The 23,231-nt window shown below is 47.0% G+C and overlaps 1 protein-coding gene across 5 annotated transcripts in view; it reads right to left on the bottom strand.

The window, feature by feature from the left end:
• LOC105482823 (filamin B) overlaps positions 1–23,231 on the bottom strand; it is a 167,860-nt gene that overhangs the window by 14,978 nt on the left and 129,651 nt on the right. For 2 of the 5 annotated variants that reach the window (XM_071091971.1, XM_071091967.1), the window contains 15 exons: positions 22,104–22,260; positions 20,715–20,904; positions 18,334–18,581; positions 15,560–15,631; positions 14,731–14,833; positions 13,873–14,013; positions 11,386–11,514; positions 10,451–10,624; positions 9,124–9,282; positions 8,637–8,840; positions 7,487–7,639; positions 7,262–7,384; positions 3,876–4,142; positions 2,914–3,051; positions 1,764–1,879 (listed from right to left, as the gene is read on the bottom strand). In XM_071091971.1, the coding sequence (XP_070948072.1) occupies positions 1,764–1,879; positions 2,914–3,051; positions 3,876–4,142; positions 7,262–7,384; positions 7,487–7,639; positions 8,637–8,840; positions 9,124–9,282; positions 10,451–10,624; positions 11,386–11,514; positions 13,873–14,013; positions 14,731–14,833; positions 15,560–15,631; positions 18,334–18,581; positions 20,715–20,904; positions 22,104–22,260 (2,374 nt within the window). The other 3 variants (XM_071091968.1, XM_071091969.1, XM_071091970.1) reach the window with 3 other exon arrangements.

Here is a 23,231-nt window from a genome sequence, read left to right as displayed (position 1 = left end):
AGGACTCTACAGAAAAGCTTCCTGGAGAGGATTTTTCCAAACCAGCTCCTTTTAGACAGCATAATTTACATTACCTGATTCCGCTTGCCACTAAATCCTCAAGAGGGAGATAAATGCCTCGGAAGATTCGAAAGAAATCTTCGAGATGCATGAGGGCAGCTCCTGACCTCAACAAGTGCTGGGTTTATCTCCCTCTGTAGGTTTCAGTTAAGTTGGTCACAAGAGACACTTCTGTTAAGAAGCCTTTAAATGAAACACAAGAAAAACATCTACACCACAGTAACCAGTTAGTACCCTTGGTATTCTCTGGATGAGGCCGCTTCAATGTGTGGACTGAGTCTGGTCTGGGTTCTGTTTACGTCCCTAAATGAAAGACTAACGTTTGGAACTACTGGAGGTATCCCAGTTCCCCTCAGAGTAAGATTAGAATCTCAAATGTAAACCAAGTGTAGAGAACTAGAGCCAATCATATCACTGATCTTAGACATCAGATTGGATTTTAATGAATCCAATATTTTCAAGAACTGGGGGCAGCTCAAGGCTATTTAGAAACTCTTACCCAGAAATCATACTTTGGGATTTCAGTGTTATTTCACAACTTAATTGCTACTCCCAATTCAGACACCTAATTATTTTTCAGTGTCCTGGGCAAAAACCCAGAGGCATCCCTGATGGTTCTTCGTTTGGCTGAAGGTGCTAGTGCAACCTTGAATTAAGTGACCTGTTTAGGACGATGAGAAACGTTGCATCTCCTGGTATCCTAATGGGATGGACTATGCAACCGTGTGCCACAACGACAGGTGGGGGTTAGAGAGGTTGTAGTTAAGGGCACAGGTTCTGGCCGGGCACAGTGGCTCATGCCTGTAATCCCAGCACTTTGGGAGGTTGAGGGGGGTGGGGCGGATCACCTCAGGTCAGGAGTTTGAGACCAGCCTGGCCCACATGGCGAAACCCCATCTCTAAGAAAAACACAAAAATTAGCTGAGTGTGATGGTGCACGCCTGGAGTCTCAGCTACTCAGGAGGCTGAGGCAGAAGAATCACTTGAACCTGGAAGGCAGAGGTTTCAGTGAGCCAAGATCATGCCACTGCACTCTAGCCTGGATGACAGAGTGAGACTCTGTCTCAACAACAATAACAAACAAAAATACAGGTTCTGGAGCCACACTGCCTCTGCTCTGCCTCATACTAGCGGTTCCCAGTGGACAAAACCTCCTTGTACCTCTGTTTTTCCGTCATTAAAATGGGGTCAAGAGAACCTACTTGTCAGGCTATTGCAAGGATTTCCTGAGGTAACACTGATAAAGCTCTTAACATAGTTCCCTGCACACTTATTATAAATGAATCATAATAAATTGCAACTGTCTTTCTTGAGGAAGGGCAGCCAACAACAGCAGGCTAAAACATCACTGCACTGTTATTTTTGTGTTGGTTTTGTTTTGAAAGCCCTTGTTATCCCTTAACCAATTATGAACAGGCTTCCTTTGTTTCTCTTAAATAAACCTTTAAAAACAAACTTGTCCCCAAACATTAAGGTGTGTTGTTGACTGTGGCTCTGTTTTTGCTCGCCCCAAGTGTCATCTGCCCTAAGTGTATGGGGAGTTGATTCTGCCGCAGGAAAGCTCCCCAGTGACTGGGTGACATCTGTGGTCAAAATGTGAGAAGGGGCCTCAGCACCTAAGGGGACATTGAAGCGGCCTCAGGAGTCCAGGGGTCTCACTGGTGGCCTGTGGCCAAGGAGATGGATGCTTCCTTGCATCTCACCTGAAGGCTCATAACAGTGAGGCGGCGGGCGTCGTCAGAGGGCGCGATGACCGGCACCAGGTAGGGGCTGTCCGGAATGTGCTCATCATTGAACTTGATGGACACCTCGTAGTTACCTATGAGGACAGGAAAGTCCCATCATTTCAGAGACTCTGAACCCAGAGTGACCTCTTGCTTCTCACCAAGGGCTAAAATGCCTTCAGAGAGACCCAGCCCTCCTCAATGGCCACAGCTGATTGGTTGAGTGGGAGTTGCCTGGCTGAGGCTGGGCCAATATGATTTCCTTAGTGGGGCAAGGCCAGGGACTCTTAACCGGGGCCCACAGGGTCCCCAGATGGCCTGTGTATTGAATTCAGGAGATCCATGGACTTGAATGGGAAAAAAACTACATTTTAATTTTCACCATCCACTAACTGAAATTTACCATGTCCTTTCTTCAGAAATGTTGACAAGAAATCACAACACATTGTAAGTACATATTACTTATATCATCATTAAAAATTATAGATGTTTTTATGTCATTTTACAGTTATTTTGACATATCATTTTCACTTATTACTTTGCTACTTTGATGACAGTTAATATATTGTCACCAAATCTTATGATTTAATGTATTAATGAAGATATGCATGTTTCTATGTTGCATATTTGTTCTTATAAGATTTTGGTAACTGTATTTAGTATCATTGATTTCCTTTATAATGTGACATATTTCATTTTATGTGTTTTAAAACATTATCCCAAGAACAGTCCCCATAGGCTTCGCCAGATGGCAAGAGTTAATGGCACACAAAAGGTTAAGAACTCCTGACAGAGGGAGCTCAGATGCCAAGGTCACTCTTCTGGGGCAGCCAGCCAAGGTAGCCATGGGTGGGCAGACAAAGGCCGGTCGGTGGAAAGAATGGAGCAATTGAATGAAAGCAAGAAGCAGAGAGGCTAATGGAGAAAGACAAGAGGCAACCAGAACAAGCGTTCCCACCCTTAGGAGGTCTGGCCATGTATCTTGCAACTGGATTTCTAGGAGGCTCTCCCATGTGCCCATACACATAGAATCCCCATTGACTTCAGCAAACTTGATGGATTTCTGTTCCTTGCAACCTAACCATGTTCAAACAAGGAAAATGTCCTCTTGTGAACCCTGAATACATACCAGGCTCTTGGGCAATATAAGACACACCGCACGACCCATTTTTATGGTCATCGAATGTAATCTCAGCCTTACTGGGGCCCTCAACAGCGATGGAGAGGCCTCCAGCACCTGCTTCCCGGGTCCAAATGCTGAACTCAGCTGAGAGCAAAGAGACACCCGGTTAGTGACTGAGCCCCACAGAGCCCCTGCCCCTCTTCTATTCTTGTTCAAACTTGCAGCGCTAGGTTTCGTTTGTTGCTAGCCCTTTTCTCTTTCTCTCACCCCAAGGAGAAACCAAGCAAGGGCCATCATTGAAGTTTCCTAAGCATCACTAGCGATATCTAAATTCATAGGACATCTGGAGTACTCTTGAAGACATCTTAACAGGCTGGGCGCAGTGGCTCATGCCTGTAATCCCAGCACTTTGGGAGGCCAAGGCAGGAGGGTCACAGGAGCCCAGGAGTTTAAGACCAGCCTGAGTAAGATAGTGGAACCTCATCTCTAACAAAAAAAGGAAAGAAAAAAAATATTAAATAAAAATTTTAAAAAATGTGAATACACCCTAACCAAGCCAGAAAAAGATGAGAATGTTCCATTTTTTCCCCACAGATCTTCCCACCAGCAGCAACCTTAGGAAAGGATGCTTATAGTCAGTTTTGTAGCTTTCTAGTGTGTTCCACAGAACATCAGCCCTGAAAGATGCTCTGGAAACAGTATTACTCTGCTCCCCAATTAGAGACTCAGATGCACACTAGTAAGTTACAGGCACCAACGAGGCTCCCAGTAAGAAACTTGTTTGGCTTTACGTGAGTACACAAAGTGTGCCAGACTTAGTCACAAATGCCTTGTTTTAAAGAATGCCCCTTAATGCCACCTATCAGAAGTCTTCTCTTTCAAATAGGGCAAAACAGCATGTGGGTGCCCACACTGCCTGGGTTCAACTCATATTCTTCCCAGGTGAAAATCCTGCCCGGAATGCTCACCTGGGACTCCCGCTTCTCCTCTCTCCAGGCCAGGGCCTCCTGCCCGCACCTTGTGGGCACCTCCTTCACCAAGTGGCCCCACGGTGAACTGGAAGGGGCTGCCAGTGACGTGCTGCCCGCGGTACTTGACGCTGACCGTGTGCATGCCCATCTCCTGGGGCACAAACCGGACGCAGTGCGAGTTCTTCCCCATGGGTACAATCTCCGCTTCAGTCACACGGCCAGAGGGGCTGGTGACGTGGGCCGACATATCACTGCTGTTGATTTCTGAAAGCGGGAGGGAGGTTGGGGGAGAGAAGAGGGTTAGGGCAAGGGCCTGAGACAGGGCAGGACATGCAGGGCAAGCAGCCGAGAGCAAGGTGTACGCAGCCCAGTGGACATGGGGTGCCCAGATTTCCTTCCCTTCAGGCTGGGTGCCTGCCCTCCTGTGGCCAGCATGGAGTGGGCAGGGACCTTCAGGCCACCCATGCTAGGGGCACTGAGACTTCTTGCCAAAGGTGATGTGGTCATCCATCATGCATAGATGGGCTCCTTTCCACAGGTAGGGAAGGGTAGAAAACAAGAGCCGTCATCCCTTACTGTCAAGAAGCTTTGGCATTTCTATTAGGCAACAAGACAAAGTTAGAGAAAAAGGTGAACATTCGTCAGTCCCAATGGCAAAAGGGAAACCATGCGTGAGCAAAGCTTTGAGCAAACCAAAGACCAGGGGCTATACTTTCAGAAAAGCAATGTCTCGGGTCACCAGCGCTAGGACACAAGACCACATCACTCTACGTGAGCTGCTCACGTCATGCCAACGACTGTGCCTGTACTGCTGTGGTGAGGCCAGGTGGCCGCAGGCGGGGCACGGAGCACTGCCATCACCTAGAGCCAGTATGAAACTGCACCCTCCAGCCCCACAGGATCTGGGCAGAGCAGTTCATGACTCTGACCCCTGAGGACAGAAAAGGGAAGGGAGGTTGAAAAGAGGGTCACCCATGTTATAAACTGAATGTTTGTGTCCCTCCAAAATTCGAATATTGAAACCCTATCCCCAACAATGTGATGGGATTAAGAGGTGGGGCCTTGGGGAGGCAATTAGGATTAGATAAGGTCAGGAAAATGGAGTGACCCTGTGATGGGATCAGTGGCCTTATAAGAGTCTCAGACAGCTTGCTCCCGCTGCTCTCCAGCGTGTGATGATACAAGGGGACGCTGTCAGTCTTCAACCTGGAAGAGGGCCCTCACCACAATCTGGCCATGCTAGTACCTGATCTTGGACTTCCGGCCTCCACAACTGTGAGGCATACATTTCTGTTGGTTGCCACCTAGTTCATGTGATTTTGCTAAAGCAGCCCAAACTAACGACGATGCCCTGCAAAACCTGGGTCTGGAGGACATCTGGTTAGTGAGCTGTCCTCCATTAAGGAGGAGGGGATCTCTGAGAGGATCATTTGGGTAATGAGGGGAAAACTGAGCCTCACCCAGAGTCATCTGGTACTAAGTAACTAAAAGAATAACAAAAAGAGACTTAAGAGAAAGGGTAAACGTCCACGCTGCACAGATACTTGCTAGTTCCTCATGAAACAAATAAGCAGAGAACAGGACAGGTATTTTGCCAAATGAGAAATGTAAAGCAAATGAAAAGAAAACACAGTACATATAACTAGTAATTGAAGATATGAAACTGAATACTGGACACCATATTTTTCCATCAGGTTGGCCAAAGTGAGAAGAGACAGCCCCAGTGCTGGTAGGGGAGTATGCAGAAATGTGGAGGGCGGTCTGCCAAGGTGTGGCAGCGTCTGAAATGCACCAGCCCAGCCCACTCCTGGGCATCCGGCCCACAGCCTGAGCACAGGGTGGCAAATGTCAGAGCAGCCCTGATGATAGGAGCTGAGGCACAGAGATGAGTAACGAAGGTTGATGCATCTAGACATGAAATGGAATCTCTCTTTTTCTATCACCAACAGTTCCATTGAATGAAATGGCATTTTATCTGGGTCATGAGAGAGATGATGTGGATGTCTATTTTTTGAGGTGGGAAGATGCCCACAAAAACAGTGGATGAGGAGTACACCGATGTGACTGGAAAGTGAGCACACATGGCTGTGAGGACGGAGCAGCCAGGGTCCAACTCTGCACCTAAGATGTGAGACAGGCTCTCTCTGGGAGGTGACACTTCCTCCCTCCACCTTGAGGCACACAAACTGTTTACGACCAGAAATGATCAGTACAGCTTTTTTTGTTTTGAGAAAGTCTTGCTCTGTCGCCCAGGCTGGAGTGCAGTGGCGCAATCTCAGCTCACTGCAACCTCCACCTCCCAGGTTCACACAATTCTTGTGCCTCAGCCTCCTGAGTAGGTGGGACTACAGGTGCCTGCTGCCACGCCCTGCTAATTTTTGTATTTTTAGAAGAGATATGGTTTTGCCATGTTAGCCAGGCTGCTCTCAAACTCCTGACCTCAGGTGATCTGCCCGCCTTGGCCTCCCAAAGTGCTGGGATTACAGAAGTGAGCCACCACGCCCGGCCCAGTCAAGCTCTTCTTAAGTGATCATGTCTAAACTCTACAGTAATGAGGCTCTGCCACATTCCCATGTGACCCAATGTTGATGTGACTACACAAGAAGAACCCGTTAACTAAAGCCAAGAAGGCGGAGTCGACAGCTCCCTGACACGTTAGGAAGGATGGGAGGTGCAGTGTAGAAAGACAGCCCCCTCTCCAGAGCTTGCAACACAAGCTCCATCTGAAGACGATTTATATTTCCCTTCTCTGTGCAATTCCATAGGACATGTCAACTTCTGGGCAGAGGAGCCTCAAAACTTTCACTCACAGTGACTTCTCTCTGGAAGGATTCTTTATAGAAAGAACTTGGGCCACATTTCAGACAGACTGTGTGACCTGTTGACTGGCTAATTGGGGCCCATGAGGAACGATTCACCGCCAAAGGGCTAGATGTGGCCCAGTGAGATCTGCAGCACAGCCCTCGTTCTAATTTCAGGAAGGAAAGAGAAATACTAGAAGGATGCCGCTGGGCTGCCACCTCTTAAATACTTCCAGACACTGGCATCGGCTGGGCCAGTTCTTTCACTGACATGATTCTGTTTGACAGATAGTAAATCTAAAAATCTGAAAGCATATCTACGTTTCCCCCATGTGACCCAATAAAGTTATTTTTATTTGGAATTGGAAAAAGGTAGCGAGGTAAACAGATTTATTATTCTTGGATGAGCCTCTGTGAAAATAAACATAGAAGAAAATTATGAAATGAAGTGAAATGAAAAGGTCAGCACAGCCGACTTGGATACTGTGTTCTAGGCCATGCCTAAACTTGGTTCCCAAAGGCACCCACTGCCCTGAGGCCTGGAGCCAAGGCTTCCCCGCCCCACTAGTTCCCGACACCCACCTGGGATTTTCAGGTTCAGGTCACAAATGCTCCCGACAGTGGCCACGGACGGGGCCCGACTGGTGCGGGTGATGCTCTCTTTGACTCTTCCCTCACCGCTGATCTTCACAGTAAATGGGCTCCCTGCAAGACCCAAGAAGGCTCCTGTGAGCAGCCCAGAGGCCGAAGCACAGCATTTACAGAAAACCCAAGCATCCCATCTGGAGGGGAACGGAATACACATACCAGGCACGTGCTCATCAGCAAATTTGGTGGAGACGATATAAACCCCAGGCACAGTGGGGAAGTAGGAGACTTTGCAGGTGCCATCTTCCAGGTCCTCTGTCTGGATGTCTACTTTGCTGGGGCCTTCCACTGCCAAGGATATGCCACCATAACCTGCAACACAGCAGCCCCAGGCTGTTCTGACAGCAACTCCTCAGGAAGAGGGAGCCCGATGAATGGAGAAAGGACATCGACCCTTACGCTTCAGTCTATTTCTACATAGCAGAAAGAAAGCAATGGCGGCCTCATTTGCAGAGCCCAGAGGGGGATGAGTAGGTTAAGCGCCCTGAGAAGTCCCATAGTGAAATAACCTGCTGAACCTGGTTTTGACCACAGAACGCTTTCCTCAAGGGTATTTACTAATACCCCATAGATGATGTGCCCTGTGCAAACTGCTGGAGAGGACCTTCTGCCCTCATGCCTCCAAGAACTGCACGTACCACCTCGGGGGTTTATCCACAGCCAGACCTGAGATTCTGAATTTTTAAACAGCCCCTGGCTACCTCAACTAGGTCAGCAGATCTGAAGGTTTAACAGGGAGTATCTCCCAACCAGGACCAGAAATTCTCCAGCCCTCTCCCCTGGGTTAGAATTTGTCTAGAATTCACCAGTGTGGCCATGCCTCAAGAAAGCAGATGACTGGACGCACTGGGGTGTGGCGAGCTTAGAAGAGACACAATCTAACTCAAACCATCTCAAAGAGTGAAGAGAAAGAGATGCCTCATTTCCACAAAAGCCCTGCTCAGATGACCATGGTCTTGGCCAGCCAACCCAACATTCTTTGCTTGGAGAGACGCTGGGAAGCTGAGAACAAGGGTGGGAGAACAGATGAGAAAACAGGGGTTTGCGAGGTGTTATGGCTCTGGGTTCAGATCCTAGGGCAGAGGGGGCTGTAAGCCCTGTGAGCCTCAGTTTCATCATCTAAAAAACAAAGACAATCCTATTTTTGCCAATGGTCATGAGGCATAAAAGAAAATGCAGGCAGAAGGACCTATAGCTTGAAGGATGCTCAGGAAGGAAAAGGAGTTGGTAGGATGAAAAGATGACACTGATTCAGCAAAGTCTGTCTGTTCCCACAAGCTCTGGGCCTCTCCCTTGGGACCACACAGACCTGCATCCCTTGTGTCCACGATGAAGTCAGACATCTCGAAAGTCCGGCCTTCTGACAGGCCGCGGCCATAGACTTTGGCTCGGCGGGCGTCACCGATCTCGGACTGGACCACCATGATGGACACGGGGCTGTTGGCCACGTGGTTGCCATTTTTCTTGATGCTGACCAGGTGTTCACCCACTTCCCGGGGGATGAAGGAGATGCCTGGGCCAGAACACAGATTGAGGTTTGTAAGGGGATGGCGGAGAGGAAGCAGGAGAGACACACTCTCAGAAATAGAAATATGACCTTTTTCCTGACATCCAACAACCCAGAGTGTCGACATCACAATGCACAAATACACTTGGGCATTTATCGTGCGTGTGACCCAGCAGGTTTATCACATCACAATCCATTGTGCTACCGATTTCCCAAGAAAGAACTGCAAGAGTTCCCATCTCCCACCCAAGATGTCCTGGCTCCAGCCAGGAAGGGTAGCCTAGCTCACCAATGTGGTTGTTGGGCAGCCTCTTCAGGAGACAGGGCTCATCTCGGCCAGATGGGGCCTTAATGCTGGCCGTCAGGCTGCTGAGGTCAGTCTCACTGATGTCAAGCAGGAAGTCAGCGGCCGAGCCCAACTTCACCTGGGAGCACCGCCTGCTGTCATCTGGGAAACATTCCCCCAAAAAGGACTCTCGTTACTTGTGGTCATCCCGCTTCCCAGAGCTGCCATGCCATATGCCGTTCACAGAGGAACAGGCAAGAATTAATTACACGAAGTGAAAAAAAATGAGCCTTGAACACTGAGTAGACCCAACCAATGAAGAATGATGGGATTCATGCCTGCTTGCAGCAAAGACAAGGAGCTGGCAGGACCCGGAGACTTGAGTCCTCATGGACCAGCCTAATCCCAACACTTTGAGAGACTGAGGCAGATGAATCACTTGAGGTCAGGAGTCCAAGACCAGCCTGTCCAACATGGTGAAACTTCATCTCTATTAAAAATACAAAAATAAGCTGGGTGTGGTGGTGGATGCTGTAATCCCAGCTATTCGGGAGGTTGAGGCAGGAGAATCGCTTGAACCCAGGAGGTGGAGGTTGCAGTGAGCCAAGTTTGCACCATGAACTCCATCCTGGGTAACAGAGCAAGACTCCGTCTCAAAAATAAAATAAAATATAGGAATCTTTGGTAGTTGAAGGGACCTCGCACCTGCCTGGCATGGCTGTGGGCATTTCTAGGCAAACAATGACCACATTCCACAGAGTACTATTGGCTGTTTCACAGACAGGTCTAAACACGGTGGGGACACGGGCTCTGCCTTGTGCATTTTCCTTATAACCCACTGAAAGCATAACCTGAACACAGCAAGGTGAGGAGCATGGGTTTTGGAATTTGATAACCTGGATCTGTTTACCCATATGTGAACTCGGCTACACCACTACCTTGCCAAGCCTCAGTTTTCCCATCTGTAAAAGGGATAGCAGAAAATTTATCTAGTAGTGACGCTGAAGGGCATCTCTGAGTTCACGCACTATTGCGGTCAGTATGATTTGAATACTCCATCTGAGAGCTTTCTCTTTGCACACTAGAGTAACACTGGCACAATAAAAGTGTGCTCCAAATACTAGCTCTTGCTTTTTCCTGGATTATCAGCAAGGGAAGAATTTAGCCAATCCAAAATTGGATTCCATCCCCTGCTCCTCCTCAATGAGTCTCCGTGAAACCTAAACTCAAAGAGATGTCTAGCCTGCCGCCTGTGGTTTGATAAGGAGGGTGGCAGTCAGGGGCAGCCACGCTTCCCATGAGGAAGCCTCCAGAAGTCAGACAACCCTACCTGTGATCTTGGCTGTGAAGGGGCTGCCAGGGATGTGCTTGTCATTGTACTTGACCAGAATGCTGTAGTCGCCTGGCAGAGTGGGCAGGTAGGTCACTGTGCATGTCCCATCTTTATTGTCAATGCAGCTGATTTCTGCTTTTGAGGGGCCCTCAATAGCCAAGTCCAGACCACCTACAAGTGGGAACAGGGATGCAGGGGTGTTAGGGAGAGAGTTTCCTTGTTTTAAGAGTTTCCTTGTAACAACTCATCCAGGGCAGCCCTGATGCTGGGGACAACGGACTGATGCACTCCACGTGAGCTGTGGGCAAAGGGACATCTGTCAGAACAAAGCACTCCATGTGGTAAAAATATCCACTGAGAAGAAACCCCAAATGTCTGAGTTCTTCACTGCAAGTAACCCTGGAGCTCTCTCTACTCTCAGGATGCATGGGATGAGAAAAGGAAGGAGCCGTGCATGTCAATTTCACATAAGAGATGGTGGGCGGTGGAGGGCAGAGGTGTATTGTCCCTTTCTATCAGGCACTGGCTGCCATCATGGAAACTCCATTAGAACCACAGATTTGGGAGTCTCCATGAATACCATGTGAATGGGCACACAGCTTTATCAAAAAGAGCCACTCAGTAAGTCATGTGGTCTTGTGGATACATGTGCAAAAAGAACAAAAACATTACCAACCAAAACATACTTAAATTCCAGACAAGTCACACAAAGTATTTCATAGCATGAATCTGATTTCAATTAGAACACAAAGGACTTCAAAAATGTCTTTCTGGGTAGAAGACAAAGCAGCTCTACAGATTAATATGAGAGAAAAGACAAGACAAATACTACCATTCAATTGTCTCACTTTTAAAAGCCACCCTAGAACCGTGTCCACTTAACCCTCCGAATGGATGGCTGGAGGCATATAAACATGTAAACTACACAGTACCTTCTCCTGCATCCTCTGTGACGATGGTGAAGGTGGCAGTTTTGTTGGCCACTCCATACACGAGGCCTGGACCATATGCAGAAACGCTTCCACTGTTGGGGTAGTTCACATAGAACTGGAGTGGGCTCTCTGGGTTTACAAAGGACACAAACAAAATTGGTGCTCATGAAGGGGTGAATGAAGGCCTTGGACAACCGGCATCTTAACACTCACCTCTCTACAGGTCTGGCGCCTCCTAAGCAGAGGCAGAGACAGAAAGAGATGCAGAAACAGAAGGAGATGCAGAGACAGAAAGAGATGCAGATGCACCTCTTGTCCCCCGCCATCCCAGGACATCAGAGAGGGTCTACACAGTATTATTCCTTCAATCACAACATAAGAAAAACAATCCTGGAGGCTGCCACAGATGAGGAAGGGGGCTGAGGTAAGGCAATCCAGCCCAACTGATAAATAAGGAAGAAACTCTTGGGTGGTGAAAGGACCCATGGCTAGAGGGAAGGTGAGTGGAAAGGGCTTTTGGAAGGCCATTTGCCCACGCCATTCAAACTGTAAGGAATCAACCCCACAGTGGTCTTTCCCACCCACCCCGACTGCTAGCCCTACATAAGCACTTTCATTTCTGCAGTGTTCAGGTGCACATCAGGAAAAGACCTAAGTGTTCACAACAGGGGACTGGTTAAATAAATGCTGATCTACTCATGGGCCATTAAAAAGAGTGAGGAAGACCCATGTTTACTAACTTGAGAAATTATCCATAATATGATGCATTAAAAAGAAAAAAAGCAAGTTGCTATAAACTATGAATACCATTACGCTATTCCTTTAAAAACAAAATAGAACAAAATTATATGTATGTTTGTAGATACAGAGAGAAACATCTAAAAAGATACACAACTTGCACCAGCAGTGGAAGTGGATGGCAGATGTGAGAAACATTTTTTCCTCTCTCTCCATCTGCACTTTAGAATATTTAAATAGAAGTAGATAATACATTTTTGCTTTAAGCCAATATTACATACAGGCAACTAAAGCAAATGCCAATCTCAGAGAAATATTTGCAACTCCTACCACAAAGGGCTAATCTCTCCAATGTTTAAATTGCTCTTAGAAACTATATGACAAAGGCCAATAACCAAACAGAAAAACAGGCCGTGGATCCAAACGTTCAGTTCACAGAAAAAGAAATACAAATAGACATATGGAAAGCTGTGCGGTCTCATTCACAAGAGAAATACAAATAAAGCAACACTGAGATTCTGTTTCTTTCCAACCATCAGGCTGGCAAAGATCCAAAAATGTGATAGCATATTCTACTGGCAAATTTTGTGGAAAAGAAGGTGCTCTCCTCCATGGCTGGAGGGTGTGTGAACTGCAACAGCCCCTCTGAAGGGCAATTAGGCAAGATCTGTCAAAATCGTAGATGCCTGCACTGGGGCCCCAGCAATGCCTCCTCTGGTAACTAAATCTCACAGATACATCTTCATGAGTGTGAAGTGACTAGGGGAAAAGTCGATTTGCTGCAGCAAGACTGGGGACAGCAACGGCAGGAAGAACCAAAATCCCTCCAACAGGGAAATGGTCAAATATGTAATGGTTCGTCCACATGAAGGAAGGCTGGAAAGACACTCTCTTATATATCTGTATTTCTATTTGCATGGAGAGTCTTAAAAATACTCTGAAAATGGCCAGGCGTGGTGGCTTATGCCTGTTATCCCAACACTTTAGGAGACCAAGGCGGGAGGAATGCTTGAGGACAGGAGTTCAAGACCAACCTGGACAACATAGTGAGATCCTATCTACACACACACACACACACACACACACACACAAAATAAAACCCTAAAACTCTGAAGTCGAACATAAAAAAATTTATGATAGTCTGGTTCAAGGAGAGGGCAGATGGAGGATATGGGTGGGAAGGAAACCTTTCTCCATATAATTTTTATTTTTGAACCATGAGAATGTGTTACCTATTCAAAATACTAAATTAAAAAACAAATATTTAAACAACTACAAAAAGAAAGAAAGAGTGAACCAGTGACACTGTGCTGGTTGGTGGCCCATGGAACTTGGGCCGGATTCCCTTGGAACTTGGGCTGCTGGTCCTCTTCTTCCGCCTCTGACCCCGCCCCAAGTCCCCAGGCCACATAGGGCTCTGCAGGCCAGGCTGGAAAGTCCCTCACTGTGCCTCACATTTTTCTCCCAGCTTGCCCTCTGGCCACACTCGGCGTAGTGACAAAGATAAACAACCACAGACCCAAAGGCCTGCACGGTAACCCAAGACACTGAGCTACATCATCCCTTCTAGAAATCAGCTGGACCTGCTAGGGTCCCAGGCTGTTTGGTTTTGCAGGGTTGCCAATGCTGCATTCCCCAGCCTGCTGCCAAAAGCCACTCCCTACACAGCAGCTGAGGAGCGTCTGTATGCTGCCCAGATGCCCCTAAACGGTGGAGCCCTCCCTGCTAGGCCTGCTCAGCTCAACTTACCAGGGATGTGGCTGCCCATGTATTTGATGTGCATCTCGTGGAGCCCAACTTCAGTGGGGGCGTATCTAACAGTCACCGTGCCGTCCTTGTTGTCCACAATCTCAGGTGTGGCCGTCTTCCCAGAAGGCATGTGTACCTCCCCTATGGAGCACAGGGAGACGGTGCAATGAGCCCACCAGCAACCTTCCCCAGAGAAGCAGAGCCCAAGGCACAGACGTATTCAAAATAAAGGTTTCCAGACCCAAGGACATTCATTGCTGCCTAAAACACTCAAGTCCCACAATGGGAAAGACCATTTGCTCTTTTCTTCTTTTTTTTCCAGTTCCATTTGACTTCCACAAAATACAGCAGACAACTCTTAAAGAGTTTTTTACAACTGGCAAAATCAAGCTCAGAAAGGACTTGAGAAGACCGTGAAACCAGCTGGATAGGTAGAGCATCAAACCAAAGAGAAGCAGGCATTGAAAAGAGGCTGAGGGGAGAAAGGAACTCCTGTATGACAGACTCAGTGTCAAAGTCGCATCTGGAAAAGTCAAACAAGAGGAGGCAGGGAAAAGGGGCAAACAGGAACCCGACAGTCATGAGGTATCTAAACACAGCAGTTCTTAACCTAGAGAGAATCATGGGCCCCCTCAAGAAAGTAATGCAAGTTGTCAGTGAGTCACTTCTTCAGAGAAACACACACGTGGCACATTCTGTAGTTTCAGGAGCCCACGGCCCAACGCCCGAGACCAAGAACTCATGACCCGGGGTTAAGGAGCCCAGGTCTGGGAGACAGTGGACACACCTCCCCAGTACCATTCTGGGAAGCTCATGAGAGCAAGTGAGAATGAGACAGCCTTCATGGCAAGTGCTTACCAGTGATTTCTCCTTTCCTGACAGCAAACGGAATGACCAGGTCAAAAGGCTTAAATCCCAGGCCATTCATGTCACTCACTGGGACATAGGCCTCTTCGGTCACCTAAAAACAGAAGGCAGTGGTCATTGGGTAAAGCGGACAACAGCGGGAGCTGGTGAAGCTACAGGGGGTAGAGCTGCTGGGAATTCTGCAAGCCAGTGAGGCTGGGATTTGGGAATGTGGCTGCCCATTGTGGTATGGGCTTTGTCTAAGTGGCTCCAGACCCAGGGTAGAACCTGAGGGACTGGAGAAGTCATGCTGACCAACTGTTAGCAATCACTCAGGAGTCTGTTTGTAAAATTCCCAGCAGCGCCCACAGGAAAGTGGAAAAGTGAGAGACAGCAATGTCTATGAGTCCCAAGAGGCTCCATCTGGAAAGGTTTAGTTGCTTGTGGCCTGAAAAGAAGGTGCATTTTAAGTGGCAGAGAGTAGCAGTGGGTGGCTTTCCCCCTGAACAGAAACTGAATGTGCAAGTGGCGGCTTTGAGAGGCAGCAGCAGGGCTGCAGACAGCTGTCTGTCTTTCTCTTTAAACACGGAGACAAACTGCACCGAGCGTGATCACAGACACGACGGCTGGCGATTTGTGGAGCACGGATGGTGACGCGAAGGTGATCTTATTACAGAAAAAGCAGGGATCATCGTGATGGGCTGATCAGTGAGGGGCACACCAATGACCAATGACCAGGACACCCACAGGGCTTAAGCAATCCCAGAAGCAGATGGCAGATTTTCTGAAATGAAGGCTGAGTAAACACAGAAACACAAAAAGGAAAAAACCAAAATTGTACCCAGGGCCTGAATCCAGGGGGACATGCATTTACCGGTGCCTCCTCCACGGCTGTGACTTCCCCATCTGTGGCCTGGTCAGTGGCAAATGGAGATTAGTTGGGAACCATACTGGAAGGATACACTCAGTAGACTCTACCACCACAGAGCTGCTTCCCCCACTGCTCCATCTTGAACCGCAGTGAGCTGCTCGCTCTAGCGAAGGACACTTTCTTACTGCCCTTTTGGAAGGCAAGTTGGTGACCTCTCTTTGACTGTCAGATGTGCATGCCCTGTAAGCCCACAACCCCACTTCTGGCAAGCAGACCTACACTGGCAAGAGGCTCCATAGGTAACTGATGTGTGTAAGGACCTTGACTGGCGCCATCTGTGGTCGTGCAAAACTAAAGCAACCTAACGTCCATCTGGAAGGGGTTGGGTCAAATAAATTCTGGTGAGTCTGTCCAGTGGAACACAGCAGTCAGGTCCAATGAATCAATATGTAAGGGTATCTATGGCACACTGAGGGAAGGAAGCAAAGTGTGAAAGCAATACGTACAGTGTGATCCCAGGCATGAAACTGAGGTGTGTGAAGTGTAAGCAGGTAAAAACTAACACGAGGCATCTCTGCAGCACAGAATTAGGAAAAAGGTCTTTTTTCACTTGATAAATGTCTACTGTGGTTAATTATTTAATTTTTTTTGAGGCAGAGTTTTGCTCTGTCATCCAAGCTGGAGTGCAGTGGTGCAGTCTTAGCTTATTACAGCCTCAACCTTCTGGGCTCAGGCGATCCTCCCACCTCAGCCTCCTGAGTAGCTGGGACTAGAGGTGTGCACCACACCAGGCTAATTTTTTTTTTTGGTAGAGATGGGGGTCTCACTGTGTTGCCCAGGCTGGTCTTAAACTCCTGGGCTCCAGCAATCCTCTCACCTTGGCCTCCCAAAGTGCTGAGATTTCAGACGTGAGCCACCATGCTCAGCAGTTAATGTTTTTAAAGTTTTTTATAAATTCATTTTCAACAAATCTTAGATTTAATGCTCCTGGCTGGGCGTGATGGCTCACACCAGTGTGGGTCTCCTTGAGACATTTGCTATGACTGCAGTGTGGGTCAGTGTCCTTTTTGGCCTCAAACTTATAGTGAGACGCAGGGAATCTACCCAACCAAAGCCAATGAACAGTCAGTCAGTCCATCCAGTTAAGGTTCTCTCCCTGGAATGAGAGAATAAAGACCCAAACCAGGTGCTGTAGGTACTGTGGGTGATCGTCCCTTTCTGCCTTCAGCAGTGGTCAGGGCGCAGTGGGTAAACACAAAATATTCTTGCTTTGTGTGTATTCAGGGGCTAGGAGACACTTATTCTTACTGAGTTTGGAAGCCTCCACTTCTGTAACAAGGGTCCTCAATTTTTTTACTCTGACTTTCTCACTTAGACCTTCCCAATATGGTCTTCTCTTACCCCCAACTCATCGCACCAGCAGGCCCATGACCACTGCTCGGTGGTTGGCTGCTTTTCCCTCCTACCTAATTCTAACCAACCACATAAAACCCAGTATGGGCTAAAAACAGATTCTGAAGACTACAACTGGTACCCTTCTCTGTGAATAACGACATCAACTTCCCAGCTGTATTTCCTTCTTCCTACAGAAGAAAAACACTCTTAAATGAACAATGTCAAAAGTTGACAAGTGTTTACCTACTTGAGACAAAAAAGAGCCTCCAGATCTCTGGCACGCTGTTTACGGATAAACAAACATCGATGGAAGGGAACAAAGCTACGACAGAGTATAGACTGTTTGGAAGAAAGTCCCTGAGCTTCTGTTTAGAAAGGAGTCGTCATGCACCTCTCCATTACTGCACAAAATGAAATAATTAGAAGGTGCTTTGTAGGCTGTGAAGAAGGCCAGGTCATTAAAAACATGAAGGGCCTATGAACCTTGTGGTCAAGTGCGGCTGCTGATGGCAGTATCAAAGGACACCAGTGAGGATGACAGCATGGTACTTGGTGTCTGTCTAGACCAAGCATGCTTCATTTGTTAAAAAAAAAAAAAAAAGGCCCAACGATGCTTGGTTTTGAAGGTTCAGTGAGGTAATGCCCCTGAGGTTTCTAATCCCTTTCCTGGTTGAAGAATATTCACAGGAAGATCTATTATGCAATAACAAAAATAAATAATCAGAGGAAGATCTGTAAGTCACTCAGAACTGAAAATGAAAGACCTTGGTCGTTCACTAACCCAGATGTTTGCATAATGGTTTCCTCCTTCTATTCCAGAAGTTCCTCGCTGCAAGAGACAAGGTATTTCCCCCTCATACATAAACTGTGAATCTTTCCAAAACACAAGTGGAGGTACTTTGAGTCCTGGGTTATCAGAGTCAAGTCTCCAAACAAAACAGCATCAGGAAGCTCTCTCCTCCAGCCATGGAGAATGGCCATGAAGATGGAAGAAGGAAGAGCTGGCAGGTTAAAAACCTGTCATGTTTTATGTAGAAACATTTTCGTAAAGGTGTGTTTTTCTGAGGAGTTATCTTTCAAAACGCCTCAGCTTAGGCCAGGATACTGCCCAAGTTCCTTATTATGATAGACACCTTGATGGTCAGTAAGATTCCCTAAAAAGCCTTAGAGCCAAAGGGTTTCTGAGTTTCTAGAGATTACTCTGGGACTCTACAAGGTCACAACTGCTTAACAAAATTTCCAAAGGGGAAAAAAAAGTGGAAGAGGATATCCTGGTCAAGGTTCAACAAATGGCAGCTGTTACAGTTTCCACCAATAACAGCATGCTCTGGAGAAGGAATTTCTCTTACCATGACAGTGAAGGGGCTGTTAGGAATATCAACACCACCGAAGCGCACATAGATCACATATGTGCCTGGCTTGGCAGCTGTGTAGAAGATGTCATAGGTTCCATCTTCATTCTCGATGACATCGGCCTCGGCCTCAGTGCCATCTGGGGTCAGAACCGTGCAGGTCACTTTCCCCTTCCCGGCAGTCTTGGCATCAACCACAAAGCCTACTTCTTCGCCAGTTTTCACAGTGGAGGCGATTCCAGGACCTGGAGAAGAGTTCAGGGGAAGAGAATGGAAGTATGGACACACGTCCTGGAGGCCCAAGAACAAATCACACCCATCCATGCTGTCTGTGCCTGTAAATGTTAGGCCTTCAACTGCTGCCATTCAGAGGGATATCCCAAAGATCCCCTAATCAGGTGTTGCTCAAAGGGTTACTTTATCAATTATTTACTAAACAAGGAGCATCTATAAGCTCTGAGTGTTGACTAAAGGTTAGCCTGGGTTTGCCAGCATTTAAAGGTATGGCAATGGAAGGTCACCTTTCAACAAACATATTGGGCATTTTCTTAAGTGCCAGGTACACATAAAGGTGGGTAAGACACAGTCCCTGCTCTCAAGATGCTAACAGGGCCAGGCACCAAGAATGACAGCTCCAACTGCAGTGGAAATGCTGAAGAGGAACTAAGTTACAGAAAAAATAACACACTGTTCCTCGGGGAAGTGTCTGGCAGCATATCTAGGCAAAGGTCCTAAGAATTTATATACCAGGGTTGCCACACTGACAAAGGGCTTCCTAAAGAAAGGAAACATGGCTGAACCCAGAAGGATGGGTTCTGTTAGCTAAGGGATACTTGCAACCTCTCCCCAGTGACCAGTCTCTCTCTGATTTCTGGCGCCCCTTTACACAGGATCCATACATCAGGAAATGCAGAACAGCATGAACTAAAAGCACATTGGCAAATATGAGCCAAGTGCGTAGGAGTAACAGGGAGGGTGGCCAGAGCAGTTTGTTCAGGGAGTAGTGGAAGAGAAGACTGGAGTCAATCTGTGGAAGGCACTGAATGACAGACCCTTGGTTTAGCCAAAGGCAAAGGTGTAGCCAAAAGGCAAGTATTCAGCTCAGGATTCTGCCCAAGCTGGGGGAGGAAATAGGGCCTGGAAGGCAATGGGGAAGTCCCCAACCAACGTTAACATGCCATCAATTAGTAAAGATGATCTGGTTGTCGCTGGCAGCTGCATAGACCTAGGAGGTGGTGGACTGGCCAGCATTCCAAAATTTCTCCATTTTTTGCCATGGGTGAGCCAAAAAGGGCCACACTGAACAACTCACAACCTTGCTGTGAAAGCCCAGATTTTCTCCATTCAAAAAAAGATGCGCTATGAGAGAAACAAAACACATGAAGGGTGGTCCTGTGCTTGGTCTACTTATTTAAAAAGAAGTAAATCTGTCTCATTTTAGAGATGGGGATTCATGTTTTGAAATCTGCTTGAGCAGCAGCACTGAGCTGCCCAAGGGCTGTTCTTAAAAACTGAAAGGCCGTTCGGGCACGGTGGCTCACACCTGTAATCCCAGTACTTTGGGAGGCCGAGGAGGGTGGATCACTTGAGGCTAGGAGTTCGAGACCAGCCTGGCCAATTATGGTGAAACCCTGTCTCCACTAAAAATACAAACCTTAGCCGGGCATGGTGGTGGGCACCTGTGGTCCCAGCTACTCAGGAGGCTGAGGCTGCAGTGAGCTGAGATTGCGTCACTGCACTCCAGCCTGGGCAACAGAGCAAGACTCCATCTCAAAAAAAAAAGAAAAGAAAGGCCTGTGACAGTCAATAGTTGTGTCTTAGAAACTGAAGGAAGAAGGAGAGAGGAAAAAAAGAAAGAAACCAAAGAAACTGTGATGCTCAAATATTCATGGAGAATTCCTGAGAGGTTTACACATGCATGACGAAAAAAACCTAGATCCTTAAATGTGTTTCTCTAATGCTGACCTGAAATGCTCTTGAATGAATGCTGAGTAACTATCTATTCATAAAAGGCAGAAATTTGCTGCTTTTCATGGGAGCCGCCATCAGAGTTGGGTTCTCAACACTTCAAAAGCATATAATAATAGTTATCATGTATCTGGCACCGTGCTAAGCATTTTTCATGCCTGACCTCATCTAATCTTTGCAATAACCCTGTACAACAGTCTCTGTTCCTTAGAAGAGCTTCTTAGAAGAGCTTCTTGGATCTAAATGTTCTCCAAATAAAAATGAAGAGCTTCAATCTATGTCAAACTGAAGTTCAGTGAGGTCGAGCAACGTGCCCAGATCATGTAGCTTGTAAATCACAGAGAAGGGCTACAGCCCGGCTTTCTGATTGCAAAGCCCGTGCTCCTGACCTTGAGATGCTCTGTACTCACCCGTGGCCAGGCACTTGCTGGCATCACCCGTCTGTGTGGCTCGGATGCGATAAGGAGAAAGTGGGATGTCGTCACCCCCGTAGGTGACCCCAATCATATAGCGCCCAGTCTTGTCGGGGATGTAGGTGACAGCATATGTGCCATCTTTATTGTCATGGACAATGGCTCTTTTGGGTTTTCCTTCTTGGTCCTGTGGATCATAGAGAAACGCTATTTAGGATGTTGTCAAGATGTAGAAAACATTCATGGAAAACCTTGACATATTTTCCTATTAGTGCCTCTAGTGGAGAGACAGAATGGATGGCTTAATACAATCTAGTTTTGTTTTGTTTTTTTTGTAGGGAGAGTAGAGGGTCACAGATCCCTTTAACACCATGACAGACACAGCCAATTTTTAGTAACTTTGTTGTCAGGTGAACCAAGAGTGTTTTAGCTCGAAATCCTCTGAAATGTAGGGAGGGGAGGAGGCAGAGGCTTCTGCTCACACACCACCGCATCCAGTCTCCCTTTTCTCTTTATTAATAGGACTGTAACTCTTAGCTAGGTGCACTGCTCCCAGAAGATGGGACTCCACTTCCTAGCATCCTTGCCACTAGGTAATGTGACTTGTGGCCAACCCCCGACAAATCAGAAGGGAATGGAAGTCTAAGATAGATTTTTGGCAGGGCTGCTTAAGAGAGCCAACTGAGCTGGGAGGACCCCTTTTTCCCTTCTTTCTTCCTCCTTCTGGCCTGCCACGTGGATGTGATGGCCAGAGCACTGGCAGCCTTGTGGTCCAGGAGAAGACCTTAAGGATAAAAGTCACATGCTAGGTAGAGGAGCAGAGAGATGGAGCCGACCTCCTTGGTGAGGTACAGGGCACCCAGGTGGCTTAACCTGGGCTTCCTTAACAAGAGAGAATAATCTCATTTATTTCAGTCACTCTTATTTTAAGGTTTACTGCAGTATGCAGCATAACTTAGTCTTAACTGATCCAAAGAGTAATTTAACACATTTAAAAATAAAAACATAGGGGACGGGCACAGTGTCTCATGACTGTAATCCCAGCACTTTGGGAGGCTGAGGCAGGCTGATTGCTTGAGCCCAGGAGAGTTCAAGACCAGACTGGGCAAGATGGTGAAACCCCATCTTTAAAAAAACAAAAATAAAAACATAGGAATAGATGTAGTAAAAAAAACATGAAAATTCACCAAAAAGTGGTTCTTGGAGCTACACCCTCAAATCTCTCAGGCGAGCTGCTTATGCTTCTGCACATTTACTGACTCTTTGGTGGGAAAATCTAACAAACAACTTGCACAGACATCGGTTATTGAAACCCTTGTTCTTAAATGTGGCCTGGAAATGAAGTCTTAGGATTAAGGTTTGGCTCGAAAAATAACTCCAAGTTACCGTTATCTGAACAGCAAGCAGGCCTTCCCCGGCATCTCGGGCATCGATTGCAAAGTCCACAGGTAGACTGGCAGGCACACCATAGGAACTAAGGCCGGGGCCACTGGCGGTCACTTTGCTGGCATCATATGTGGGAAGGACCTTGACCTTGAAGGGACTTGATAGACACACACACACACCCTAGTCAGTAAAGATACGTGTCAACCCAGCTGCATCTGACTTTTCTTACACATGAGTGGGATGGAAAAGGGGGTTTCTACAGTAGATAAGATAGTGAGTTAGTCAAGGTGCCTAAGTCCAGCAGAAATTTACAACTATGAGGTAGTAACCATTACATGACAGACTGGTTTTGCTCTGAGTGTGTTCCAAGGCAGCAGTCCCCAACCTTTTTGGCACTAGGGACTGGTTTCGTGGAAGACCAGGGGGCGTGGTGGGGGAATGCTTTTGGGATAAAACTGTTGCACCTCAGATCATCAGCCATTAGTTAGATTCTCATAAGAAGCGCACAATCTAGATCCCTCTCATGTGCAGTTCACAATAGGGTTCACACTCCTACGAGAATCTAATGCAGCCGCTGATCTGACAGGAGATGGAGCTCAGGCGGTAATGACTGCTCACCCATCACTGTGCGGCCCAATTCCTAACATGCCATGCACCCGTACCAGTTCACGCTCCAAGGGTTGGGGACCTCTGTTCCAAGGGATACAAATAGTTTCGGGAGGAAGAGCTCACAAATTAGTTTGGGAAATACAGCGTTAAAACACATTTAGCCCAGTTTTGTTATGCTAAGATGATGGCCACCAAATGGAAAGAATACTGGAACTTCATTTTAATATTTATATCTCATCTTATTCTATATTCTGTATCTATAATTATTCTATATTTAGTATACTTCATATGGTACATGGTATATTAGTAAAACAATATACAAATGTCATTTATAAATTACACATTTTGACATAGATAGAGCTAATATGCTTATCTCTATATAAAATATGTGTTAGGGGATATGGGTGAAAGTTTTTCATCTTAAGGGGCATGATTTTTTAAAAAAAGAAAAGAAAACACTTAGAGATTGTTCCAAGAGGTGAAGAACTTATGTAACATTTTTTAAAAATTAATATCAGC

Source organism: Macaca nemestrina, chromosome 2 (genome assembly GCF_043159975.1).
Source record: "Macaca nemestrina isolate mMacNem1 chromosome 2, mMacNem.hap1, whole genome shotgun sequence".
Lineage (NCBI taxonomy): Eukaryota > Metazoa > Chordata > Mammalia > Primates > Cercopithecidae > Macaca > Macaca nemestrina.
Note: the sequence above shows the minus strand (reverse complement) of the source record. Positions and strands in the feature narration are given on the sequence as shown.